At 49.5% G+C, this 13,029-nt stretch overlaps 1 protein-coding gene across 1 annotated transcript in view; it reads left to right on the top strand.

Moving 5' to 3' along the window:
- Window positions 1–7,415, top strand: part of YPEL2 (yippee like 2) — a 39,065-nt gene extending 31,650 nt beyond the window's left edge. Inside the window, exons 3-5 of the mRNA XM_075771253.1 lie at window positions 130–173; window positions 956–1,064; window positions 2,202–7,415. Coding sequence (XP_075627368.1) covers window positions 130–173; window positions 956–1,064; window positions 2,202–2,291 — 243 coding nt within the window. The 3' untranslated portion in view covers window positions 2,292–7,415. The remainder of the gene's footprint in view (window positions 1–129; window positions 174–955; window positions 1,065–2,201) is intronic.
- Window positions 7,416–13,029: the final 5,614 nt, after the last annotated feature.

The raw sequence follows: 13,029 nt of genomic DNA, 5'->3' as shown, positions 1-13,029 counted from the left end.
CGATGTGCGTTTCTCAGGCCCTGGCTAACAGTTGCTATAACTACCGTTAATGCAGTCATTGAGGCCAGGTCCTGGTTTGGCCTTGTTGCTATCAACCAGCCAACTGAATTTTATTTTCTTGCCTTTCAGTCCTTTCAAGGAAGCCAAGGACGAGCATACCTCTTCAATTCAGTGTGAGTATAACTTTGTACATGTCACCTCCGCATCTCTTAGAATTAAGAAAACTCTCATGAAGAAGAAAACAAAGGATAGTCTGCCTTTAGAAAACCTCTGCCTGAGACTTGGGAGCTTGCTGAAAGTGGTTGGAGAAAGAGGCAGGAAGCAGCACTGATTCATATTTGATTTTATATTGAGGTTTCAGATAAGCAGCTAGGAAAAGGTGGTTTTTTTCGTCATCACATTGAGAAATAAGGGCTAACAGATGACTCATGCTCTTCTCAAGAGAATGTAGTTGGACCAAAGAGTCAAAAGTTTCGTAAATGTAGAGAATAAATAATATCTATATATGAACTTACTTTTTAGAGCTAGCATAAAAATTGAGTATAATTTTCCCAATAATTGAAAATAGCTTTGGTGAGATCACTGCTGGGATGTCTTTCAGAAGAACTGCTGATTTCAGTTACATTTCTCAAGTTTCCATTTGGGAAAGTAAAAGTACCGTTTTATCAACTTGAAAATGAAACTCTTTCTCAAATGCATAATTAGTGCAATTTACTAGAATGTTATTAATCTTCTTTTCAAAGCTTTATAGAATTTTTAGTTGAATAAAAATTCTGTTTCACCTTTTCATTCTGTTTGGGAACTGCAAGAAATCTTTGGTTTGGGCACAGCTGTGGTACTCAGTATCCTGAACCTCCTGCTTATGTTTTCAAATACTCCAATAACATTGCTGTCAGCTTTTTTGTAGCATCTTGACGTGGTGCACTAATAGGGAGCATCTCTCCTTTCTCCCCAGAGTTAATGTGGGTTGTGGCCCTGCAGAGGAGCGGGTGTTATTAACAGGATTACATGCGGTTGCAGATATTTACTGTGAAAACTGCAAAACCACACTGGGTTGGAAATATGTGAGTATCAGTATCATTTGTTTTTCCTATGGATAAATGAGGATAACTTCAATCAGTGTTGTCTTTTTTCCCAAACGATATCAGAATAATAGAATGATCCATGTATTGTTAATCCTGCGTCCTTCCCACTGGAAATGCTATTGAATATGAGTTTATCTGTTTGCTGTCTCTTGCTCTTCATAAATTCAATTATCTTCAAATAAAGCCTTATGCTACATCCTGATTTCTGCTTCAGGAGGCACGCAGTGTACTTGTTTGTCAAAACATTTTGACCAGTGTCTGAACACAACATACATTGTATCTGTGGCCTCTGGACAGAAATATTCTTTAATAAATCAGTTGAAAGGCTATAAAAAGTAAAGCATCAAAAATTGACGCGGTAGGAATTCATGCAGAAACACAGCATGGATCTCACGAACGGAGAAGGACACTAAGTACATAAATTGAGTTTATTGTAAAACAAAACACAAAATTTCGTAAACATAGCCCAGGCCTCTCCAGCAATAGAATTACATTATTTCCGATGCATTACATGCACACACACCCGAGCAGAACTGAACTGCTTTTGATGCAGCCTCAATAACGGGAGTCCCTCCCGGTTAGGGATCCCATAGATTTCCTTACCTCTGCAGTTCTGCAGTGTTGAAGCACTGCGTGTTTCTGCAGCTGCAGGCACCTGTCTGCGTGGAGTGGGTCCTTCTCGTCCCTCGAGAAGTTTACCGTAATCCATCTCGTTCCTGACAGTAGTGCTTTTACAGCATGCGTCATCAAAGGACCTCTGTATTCTTAGCAAACATTAATAAATTCTCAGACCACCCTAGAGAGAGGTGGATTTTTATCACCGATGATTCCTAAAGTGTAGTTCAAGGAGCAGTTGCTGTTGGCCTGCAGAAAGCTGCGCATTTACATGGTGCTGATTGTTCCTTTTTCCCAGCCTGTAAAGACAGCTAGAAGCAGGATTTAAGATTCTTCCAACGTAATTTTGCTGAAAGCCAACAGTAGGACCTGCAGTTTGACTGTTTTACTCTGTAGAGAAGGCTAAGACTTGTACCAGTATTCCCAGATCTGATTGGTTAACTGAGACTTTACCTTCAGATACCATCTTGATCTCATTCTTTCTCCTTTTTTGTTTCTTAGGAACACGCTTTTGAAAGCAGCCAGAAGTATAAAGAAGGCAAATACATCATTGAACTAGCTCACATGATCAAGGATAATGGCTGGGATTGAATGGAAAGAGCCCAGCCCTACCAGCGTGTAAGAGAATGCCATCCAACCGAACATTATATCCAAGAGTGAGAGAGTGACTGAACGCTTGGTTCCATGCATTTAGAGGCTCTGCAATTTGGGAGCATCTTCACACCCTTCTCCATCTTTATTGGTGACTGGCCTCTAAATTTCTGTCTCTCTGTCTCTTTGCTTTGTATCTGTTTGTGAGTTGACCCTGGCTGCTTCTCTCTCTGTTCTGGCGTTGGCTAAGAGAATGCACCGAATGCCCGACAGCCATTCCATGTTGACGAATGTTTAAGTACAAACTGAAGTTGGCTCTGTGGTGGCATTTTACCAGAAGGTCTCGGTGCGGGAGGAAGACCCGAGTTTTGGGCAGGAGAAGGTGATAGGGGGTGGGGAGTGGGCCCAAAGGGAAGTCATCAGAAGTTGAAACTGTACTTCTCCTTTAAGTCCTGGTTAACCAAGGCTTGAAACTATCTACTTGTCTAAATGGACAGAAAAATACCTCACGGCTGCGTTCTCTCTGAATCGTAAAACCGCTGCTCCATCAGTGGAGCTTCGGTCTAAGCCGGCTGAGCACAAGTCATAACCAGTTCCCCCCGCAAGCTAATCGCAAATCTGTGTTTTGTTTGCCATTTATGAACTTGTTGTTTGGGGGGGGTGGGGGGGTGGACCTGAAGGCTGGAGAGATTCCCTGCCTCTCCTTCTTCTTGCTGTTTCAGGGTAGGTAGGCCAAACATCCCACCAGAACACAGCTGTGGGGAGCATCCTCACAGCTGGAGAAACCAAATCCTGACTCTTGAGCCCTTCAGAGAGGAGGAGAAAACCGCTTTAAGGCACAAAGGGGTTGGAGCTGCAGCTTAGAAGATGTGATGGGGGGGAAAAAAGGCACGTGCTAGGCAAGAAAGAGGAAATCACGTACCGGAGGACGAGGACAAACTTAGTAACACAGGGTAGTCCTTGATTTCGTGGCCTCCACTGAGCATCCTTGGGGGTCTTTTACCAATCCTTCACAAGTGCGAGTAGGAAAATGCTGTTACAGAATCTTTTTCTTAAATCCCAGGCCGCAGCCATCAGCTCCGATCTCGGAGCCTGGCAGAGAAATGGTGTGAGTGTGGGGAGAGGAGGGAGCAGAGGAGCCTGGTGGTTGTAGCAGTATTGCACAGGTGGATATTTCAAGCCATGAGGTATCCTCCCCAAAACCTTCCCCCCTTTTCCCACTCCCAGAAGCCTATTGCAGGCACAGGGGGTTGGGAAAGAAAAAAGAAACTAAATATCTTCCCCCTACCCTTGAAATCATCCATGCCTTGGATTTTGTAGGGGAGGGGTGGATGTGGGCATCATAACAGCAAGGGACAAGTCCTTCCCATTTTAATGTTTTCATTTTAATTAGCGTGGACCTTCCCGAGGTGGTTGGTGGGGAAGGGGAATCGTGTGTGAGAGGGGAGCTGTGTTAGACGTAAACGACAATGTGAAGTTTGCTCTGCAACAGTCCAGCCAGTATCTGGTGCATAACTCAAGACTATTTAACCGAATTAGGTTTATCTCTCTGAGTGAATTTTCTTTCTGTTTGTGGAATTCTTTCAAGTAGGTTAATCCACTGGGGAAAATCTTTCTTAATCCAGAAGGAAAGAGTATTGTGCAGGGGTTTGTAACTCCTTATGAAACCGAAGCTTTGGAGCTGTTGACGCTTGCCCCCCTCCCAGATACTCTCAGTTAGCTGGGGATCAGGACGGAGGGCTGGTGGTGAGAAAATAATTTGCTGTTAAACGAAGGGGATGTGAGCAGAGACGCTACTTATGGATCAGGGTAGGCTTTACGTGTTGGGTCCTTGTGCTGAAACCCAAACCTGATGGCCCATCTGAGCAAAGGCTGTTTTTTCTCTTGAACCACTTTACAGCCGTGGAGGGAGACGTGAGGTGGAGGCTGGTCGCAGCTCCTGCAGTGGACGGGCTTGACTCGGTTTGTGGCTAGCTGTTAGCAGGTAGCTTCTGCCTTCACCCTTTCTGCTGTGGCTGTGTAACAGTTGGTTCAGCTTTCGTTTCTGATCGTCTCTGCTTCCATCATCCACGTTCCCTTCAGTGATAAAAATCTAGTAGAAATCAAAAGCTCTGCAGTACCCGCTATCTTGTTGACTTTGGCACTGGCCTGGTCCCATTTTCCTGTCCTTTGGTTGGTGATCCATGACAATTTATTGAGTTTTGGCTAGTGGGAAGTAATCTGTGTTTTTTGGAGAGCTCTTCAGTCTCCCCAGATACGCAGCCTTTAAGGGGAGCTGGTTGGAGCTGGGAGAAGTAAAGGATAACCCCAAATCATTAATAAGAGGTTGAGAAAAAGAGCACACATGGGCTCACAGTTTTATGTTGGTATTTAGAGTGATCGCCTATAAAAAAGCAGTATAAAAGGTAGGCCTGACTAGAGGACTGCTCTGAGAAATAAGAACAGTTACTACAGAGAGCTACCAGATGTAAATGTTTTTATCCATGTATTTGGGACACAAAAGGACGATGATCCATCAGCTCAGGCTGGGTTTAACTGTTCACAGGGGTTATGCTTTTAATGGCAACCAGTCTAAGCTTAAATACGGCAAGATCTTAATCTGGTTTTAATTGGTTTTGTCCCATCAGCATCCACAGATTCACACTTGCTGAGAATCTGGCCTTGAGCCCTGATACGAAAAAAAAAATGTGTGCCAGTGAACATCCCCAACACCTAGAGAATTACCTATAGAGTGACTTTAATACACTGTACAGGGAAATTGGGAAAAATGAGCTTGTGAGGCTCATTGGCGTTTGGTCTCTGCTATGTGTCCATTAAATATGAAGTACTGCTTAGTCCGCTGCTAACTCATCTGTGACTTGCTGTATTAAGACACATGACAGTGTTGGGAGCTGGTGACCAGACAGGACCATCAGATCTCTATGCTAGTGGCTGCTACGATCAGCGCAGGCTAAATTGATGACTCGTAGAGTGATCTATTCAGAGCATAACCAAAGAACCTCACTATCCGCATCCCTCTGGTCGTGTGAGTTGACTGTAGCCGGTTCGTTAGTGACCGGGGTGAGCAAGGTGGGACCGTTGTTTTCTGAGCTGGAGATGTGGTCCATGGAAACCACCATGAAAACTTGGGCAGGCAATGCCTGAACGCAGAGCACCGAGTGCTCCTGGTGCTGCTTTCCCTGGGTGACAGCCTCGAGAAAACACGAACAGCAGCGAGTTTTGCTTTTTTTTTTTTTTTTTTTTTTTAATGTGGCGGCCTCGTCTCTGGCAAGCTGCGTGCACCCTGGAGTTTACATCACCCCCGTCTACCCCAAAGCTCAGACTTGAGTTTTAAATTGTTTTGCTCTGGTGGATTATCTGGTGTGAAATCCTGATCCCTGTAATAAATATTCAGATGATAATATATACAAAGCAGAAAAAAAACACATTGTGAAATATACTTTTGTAAATAATATTTAATTTTTTTAAAAAAATAATATATTTGGTGCTGTTTTCTCAGAGCCCCTCCCTGAGAGCACTTTTTTGTTGTTTATAAATGATCCTGTTTCCTTCTGTATTTGTTGGAAAATATGTTTAAAGGGAAGCAAAAATCATGATATACGTTGTCCTCTTAAGTCAATCCATTTTTCTTCTGGACGCGGCAGGAGTGGGGAGTCGCTCCTGCTTCCATCCGGCAGAATTCATCTCGGGTGCAGGCGGTGGCCGGGTTACGGACAGCAGCCGTGGTCCGGGCAGGTGCTGATGTGTGGGATGGGAGATAGCTCCGGGCACTCGGGGAGCACGCCCGGTGTCTGGCGTTACGTGCTGAAACGCCTTCGCTCGGCACCGGAGGTCCCGTCCGGCAGCCTGAGCCCCGTGTCAGCTCGTGCTCCCACGGCCAGTCCCACGAGAAGCCGGTGGGGCTCCGTCTGGGCACGACTTTCCTGAGGAGATCTGGTTTGTAGGATCCAGGCTTGAAATTTTCTCTTGCACCAGTATTGGCTGGAGTGAAGTAGATACCAAGACTTAGAAAACGGGATTGAATATCAGCTGCAACCTCTGAATCGCTGTTTCCAGTTGCTTGGGGGCAGCAGGGATGGAGGATGGAGATTTCTAACTAGTCGTTGTTTTTAAACTAAAACAAGTCTTTGGACATGGATCCTGGTTTTCTTTTGGGGTTTGTTTTGTTTTGTTTTGTTTTTTAAACCAGGCTGCTACATAACAAATTAGAATAAAAGTTTACCTCTCTGGCAGTAAAGGGTTTTTTTTTGTTTTCCTTTCTGTCTTTAACCTCCCCCCTTCTCCCCCTTCTTCATTTTTAATTCATTGGGTCTCTGTTTATCCCAAAGTGGACCAACAGCACAAACCACTGGACTGTGTTTTGCTGAGCAAGGAGCTGTTTTCAGTGCTGAATAACTGTTGCACGGTCTTTAATTCTCTGTTTTTGGTGCACACGATTTAAAAATGTACAGAAAAAAAAACCACCTACGAATGAAATCTGTTGTTCTTGTGATGATCAAGTGAGAATTTTCTCTGTATGCATTTTTCTAACTGGTATGTGAGAGTGTGTTAATCATGCATTTCACTGCACTTCCTTGTTTCGGGAGGAGCATCATGTTTCCGTGTGAACCAGTTTGTGGAGGGAGAGGTGACACCCGGACACCCGGTTGGGTAAAAGGATTGGCGAGAACCAGAGCTCAGCTCAGTGGGAAGGAGCTCATCTCACCAGGTGAGAGGCCTCAGAAATTAAATGCTCAGAAACAATTACCTTAGACATAGATTTTGCAGAATCCTGTTTAAAAAGAGTAAGCGGAAGAGGGGAAACAAAATCATCTTGAATTCAGAAAAAAAAAAAAATCCAACGTATTTAAATGCAAGCAGAATGGCATTGTGTATGGTACAACCACAAATAAGCTATTCTCATAGTTACAATCTGTATGTATCCTTTGTTTTGTTTTTCATGAGGAAACGGGAATGCTTTCCCCACTGACAAAACGAAAGGACGATACTTCCAATACCAGCCTGTCTATCGATGCTCTTGTGTTTACAAATTGTGTATACTTTTATTTCTTTGATCTTATTTTAATTTTATTTTTTGGCATATTCTTTCAGGTCATTTGCTTCAGTAATAAATGCAATTGTTTGTTTTCAAATAATTGGTTTTCACCTTTTCATGTATTTGTACATTGTATATAGTTCTTCAGTATTAGAGGGAGGCGTATTGTTTGTCATATTTACAATATGTGTTGGTGCTCATTTGAGAAAATAAAATTTTCAAGTACTAAAACTGCTGGTCCATGTTTTTGTTTTAATCTCCTATACTGTGTGTCAGTGGGAGCAGCAAAATGTGGTTGTTCAAGACATGTTACATTTAGCTTGAAAATGGTGAAATTATCCTCTTTCCTGATACCTGCCAGCCCGGAGCAGTCACCTGGTGCGCACTTGAATCGCTTCCGCACTTGGAGGCGGCAGTCACGGGCAAGGATCCCATGGGGCAGAGCAAAAAGATGATCCCTACCCCCTGAAGTCAAGGATTTGGTACAAGAGGAAACCCCACATGGAGCAGGAGACCCGAGTGCTGACCCGACGGGCACCATCGTGCCGTGACCGAGTGCCTTTCCCTGAACCAGATGAGCAAGGGAAGCACTGACTTTGTTTTGTGACTAATTACGTGATTTTAAGGTATTTTTCAAGCAACAACAATAACAAGAAACCCGTAAATAAATTCCCGTTGTTCTCGTTAAGTCCTTTCCCATCGATGCAGGGTTTTGTCGGCACCGTCACGTAGCAGCGCCTACAACGGTAGAATGGGCCAAGAAATTCCCAGTGGCCAGAAAACCGCTCCGGGGTTTGCAAGTTCTGCGCGTTGGTGGAATTCACTGCGTAGCTCCGTGTCTTGTAAAGTTGTATTGTGGTGGCTGTAGGAAATACCTGTTACTCCCAGTTAAACCAAAGCTTTGTAAGGCTCTTTGGGGCGTTGGGGTATTTGCAAGTCGAATGTCCGTTTCAGAAGTTCAGCAAACGACATTTCCCTGGGTTCGACCCACACTAGTCCCAAAGCAAATGTGGGAAGCTGAGCTTGTGCTTCAGAGGGAAAGTGAGCAGAGGGACGGCGATCCTTCAATATTAAAATACAGAGCAGTTCGTTGGAATAACGGAGGGAGCTTGTCTATCTCGGATAGGCGCTGTGACATTTTGACGAACCATTTTTGCTAGCTGCAGCGGCAGCCCGCCTCCGCTCGTCTCATCTGGCCGCGTTCACTCAAACGCCAGAACTGCCCCTCTGCTCCCAGGCGAGGAGGGGGGGTACAATGTCTCCGATTCCTGGCGCCTTCAGCTCAAAAATCGTTTGAAACTGCGGTTGGATTGCAAGCGGCGGCTTTCTCTGAGGGGGGTTAGGATGAGCTGATGCAATCCCTCTTCACCCCACTGCTGGAGACGGCTGGGACCTGTCCCCGTGCCCTGTGCCAGTGCCCAGCAGTTCACCGTGCCACTGCACGCCGGCTGAGCGCCCTTAATTCCCCACGGGTCTGAAAAAGCAACTTAACCCTCTTTGGAGAGGACGTGCTCGTGCCAGCTGCTCGATGCCCTGAGCTCCGAGTGCAGCCCAGGCCGTAGCAGGAAAAGCTGCCCCGGAGAGGTGGAGGCGAGGAGGAGCGGGGGAGTTGGTGGGAGGCGAGGAAGGAGCCGAGGAAGATGCGACTGCGAACCGATGTCCCGTGCGTGCCCGCAGCATGGGCAAACAGGTTCGGCCGATGGGACAGTTGATAGATTTAATTGCTTGCCCAAAGGGCTCGAGGTAATTTGAGTTCTTGGTTTCGCCAAAACGTTAATTTGCCGTCGTCAGTGCTGCACGTGCGTGTGACGTGCTGGGCGTGTGCTCTGGAGGCTGCCGTGGCATCTGTAAGAGACGGGAGGATGAGATGCGTGCTGCCCCCGCCCTGCGCAGCAGGAAGTTCTCGGGGATGACGGCATCTCCAAAAAATGCAAGGCCGGTCCCTCGGGCATGCCGTGGGGCCTGGAGATGAGCACGGTCTGGTGCGGGGCAGCTCCTCGCCGCTGTGCCGTCGCTGGGCTTGTTTCTACAGACCCCCGAAGCTGCCGTACAGGTCAAAAAGCCCAAAGTTTTAACCCCGTTTCCCTCTCGTGTTGTCAAAGACAAGCAGTTACTCCGTTACAAGGGCAGCTAACCAAGCGCCCGCATCCCGTGGCCGTGCGTGCACGCGCAAGAAGAGGGATTTGGTTTCCACCGCAGCCAGCTGTTCCCGACGGGGCGAGGACGCGGGCAGCGCGGTCCAGCCTGCGATGGGGAGGCTGGTGCTTCCCGCCGCCGGGAACGGTGGGGTCGAAGCCCAGCACGGCCGTCCTGCCCCTGGACCACCCGTGCCTGCTGCTGCCGTAGCCCAAGATGGCCAGGCACGGGGGGACCAGGGCTACTGGCCCTTTTCATTGACTCTAATTCTTTTATGTCATTTACAGAGGAAAATAAAAATGTTTCTGTCTTCTTTCCCCGCCGTCCCTCCAAAACCCGCTGCTTCTGCTGGGGCAGGCGGGTGCGATCCCGTGCGGCGTGGGCAGCAGAAGTCCCTGCGGGATGGGGAGGGGACCGGTGGATGTGGCGGCTGCTGGCTGCTCCTCTCCGGTGGGAGCGGCTCCTCTTTACCAGCCAAATTGTGCGCACCGGCCGCGGCGCCTCGCCAGCTCAGACGTAAGCCCCGTAGGGAAATTCCCCTGCAGGAAAAAGAGTTGTGCTCAGTATTTCCCATCCTGAGCATCCAAGTAAGAGCAGGAGGGGCGGCTCGAGGGTCTCTCTCAGCAACAGCCTCGGGAAGAGCCTCCGGCCCCGCGTCAGCCCTTTGGCTCCGTTTAGGATGAAAGTGGAAAAGCACCAGAGCCGCGACACGGCCTCAGGCTGCGCTCACGCTGAAGGTGCGGAGCAAACCCCTTGGTGGTGGTACCCAGCCGCTGCCGCAGGGTTGGGGTCTGTCCCGCTCCCGGGGCGATTCCCAGCCGGGACAAGGAGGGGAGTCGCGGGGAACAGCCACTGTATTTGCGATACGGGGCAGCGCTCTCACCGGCTTGCATTAGATGTATTATTAAACTGCAATTAGAGTGCGAGCAAGCCGAAGCGATCTATTAATAGCCGAGCGCAGATAAGCTGACTCAGACGGCAGCAGACGTGGGCTCTGGCGAGCGGCTGCAGCTTTGCTGCTGCAAACTTGGCCCACGGCTCCGCAGCAGGAAAGCACGGCGGGGAAGGAGGGAGGGAGGTACATGAAACCCCCTTCTCGGTGCCCACCGAGGTGACGGTGCCGCCGGAGCCGCCACGACCTTTACCCGTGGCCGGAGGACGGGCTGTCACGAGCAACGGGGCCGAACTCGGGGCAGGTCCCAGAGCTCCTCTCAGATCCTGCCAGTCACAATGAGTTTTTTCAAAAGATGATCATGAAGCTATAAATACAGCAGCGCCGGTGGCCTTTCGTCCCGGTTCAAGAGCAATTTGACACTCCTGCTTTGCTCTTCAGCCCTTCTTACGGGCACACGGGGGCCAGGGAGAGATGGTGCCGCTTGCTTCTCCGTTGGTTCACCTGATCCCTTTTGTCCTCTCTCAGGTGACCCATTCGGGGTTCAGCCCCACAGACACCCCTGGGCTTCCCCCATGCCGCCTCTTCTGCGGGGACGATGGCTCCGACCCGAGCTGGGGGATTTTCTTGCTGACAGGGAGGATTTACAGTAGCGCTTTCAGGCTGCCAAACACGCCAGGGTTATTTTTACCCAGCTCCAGCCTGGGGTATAAATAGTGTTGAGGCCGTTCTCCATTGCTGGCTGAGAAACATCCCGTGGACGCAGGCTGGGCAGGAAGGGGATGTCACCTGGAAGGCAGTCACCCTGTGGGTGCCTGCCCCGGCTGCAGATTTGGGTCCCCGGGGAGGGGACGGCCGAAATAGCAGATCCCCGGTGCCGTCCCTCTCCATCTGGCCCCCAAAAGCCACCGAGCCCCACAGCCGGGCAGGTTTCTTGGCCTCTCGGTGCTGTTTTGGGGGAGTCTGGGGGTGTTGCGGGCACAAATCTTGTCTGGGCCGCGCAGGGGGTGGCCGCCTACGTTAAATGTTTCCAGGAGAGACACCCGCCAGCTGGCTCCCCCCGGGGTTGTAAGGGGGAATCATCCCCGCGAGGGCAGGCGCCGCGGGGCCTGGGGAAAGGCGGCTGCGAGGACAGCAGGGCCGGGGGTGACGGGCATCACCCACTCGCCTTCCGTGGAAAAAAAAAAAAACCAACCCCCACACGGCGATTTTCCATTCTGCCCTGTTATTTATGGCTCAGGATCAAGCAGCCGGCTCCCGGCGGGGGCTACCCCGCGCAGCGCCGCAGAAGACGTTTCTGCAGACGTTTTGTTCTCAACGTATGGAAACTTGTGATTAGGTGAAGTAAAATGCTGGGGGGGAAAAAAAAATTTAAAAAAATAACATACTTTACCAGAGGCCCGACCTCGCCCCGTGGAAACGTGCACCTCGGTAAAGGGTTTCTGTGCGAGTGTTTGGACGCTTTACAGAAATAACAGGCGGCTATAGGAATGTGCTTTTATATAGCTCTGCTTCCTCGTGAAAACCAGACTGGTGTTTTCTTTTCCACTTGGACAAGGATTTTCCCATAATTGTGCTATTTTTATGAAGGTTTCGGGACAGAAATCAAGGGCCTGCCCTCGCCGAGCCTCGGCGTCGGAGGAGCTGAAACGTCGGAGGGTTCAGCCTCTGACGCAGGTTTCCCATCTTCGCCAAGTCGCTTCGCTAGCAGACGTCTCGCCCTGCCGAAATGGGGGTTTTGCTCCATCTTCACCTCCCGGTGATTTTTCTCTGGAGTTTCCTGCCTGGAGGCGAAATACCCGTGGTGCAGACGCTGCACGAACCGGGGTGCCCCGGGGGAAGCGCTTGAGCCTTCCTGGTGCAAAACAGGGGCGCAACCAAAACTCACGTTCGGAGGGCACAAAACCGATCACCTCATCAAGTCAATATAAATTTCTGACTGCCGGCCAAGGGGCCTTTATCTCCCCCGTTGCAGCTCATCAGCACCCAGATTGCGGCTGCCGAGATAAAGGCGCAACGCAGGGTCCTGAAGCGCCAGCAGCTGATGGCTGAGGTGCCGCTGGTGAGGTCTCAGCTGTGCCCATCACGAGGGCCTCCCCTGAGCCCCAGGTTTTGCTGCTTGCTGGAGAAACCGTGATATATTTTTGCTGTGATGGAGCTTTATCTAGAGCGTCGGTGCTGCTGAAATCCTGGCCAGGCTTCGCTGCTCAAGCGTATCTCCCCGGGACGGGTGTTGTGGCAGGTCAGCGGGAAGGAGCTGGGTGGGAGCAGGTTTTATAGGGGAGGAAACGAACTGGCTGAAGGGATGAGCCTCTGTTGTCTTTAATTTGAGCTCGGATTTGTCTCTGAATGCAATATTTGAGCGTTTATTGAGCTGCTGTGGCTCTGTGCTCCCAGTTATCAGGGCTGCAGGAGGGGGCTGTCACTGCGGCCGCGATGGGGGATTGTTAATGTGGATCCTGTTTGCAGGCTTGTGAAGTTAATCGTTTAAACACCGATGCCTGGTGGGGACGAGCTCCCACGAGCTGGGAGTTGCCGGCAGCCGGATGGCTCCGCTGCTGGCGCCCCAAGCCATTAGCGAGGCAGCAGTAACGACCTTTATTTAATCGTAGCCACGTCATACACGGTGTTTCTGGATGTGACCGGTTGCACGTCCCTTCCCAACCCGGCTCGTC

The sequence above is a fragment of the Balearica regulorum genome, chromosome 19, assembly GCF_011004875.1.
Source record: "Balearica regulorum gibbericeps isolate bBalReg1 chromosome 19, bBalReg1.pri, whole genome shotgun sequence".
NCBI classification, from domain to species: domain Eukaryota; kingdom Metazoa; phylum Chordata; class Aves; order Gruiformes; family Gruidae; genus Balearica; species Balearica regulorum.
This window is presented reverse-complemented; position numbering and strand designations above follow the sequence as displayed.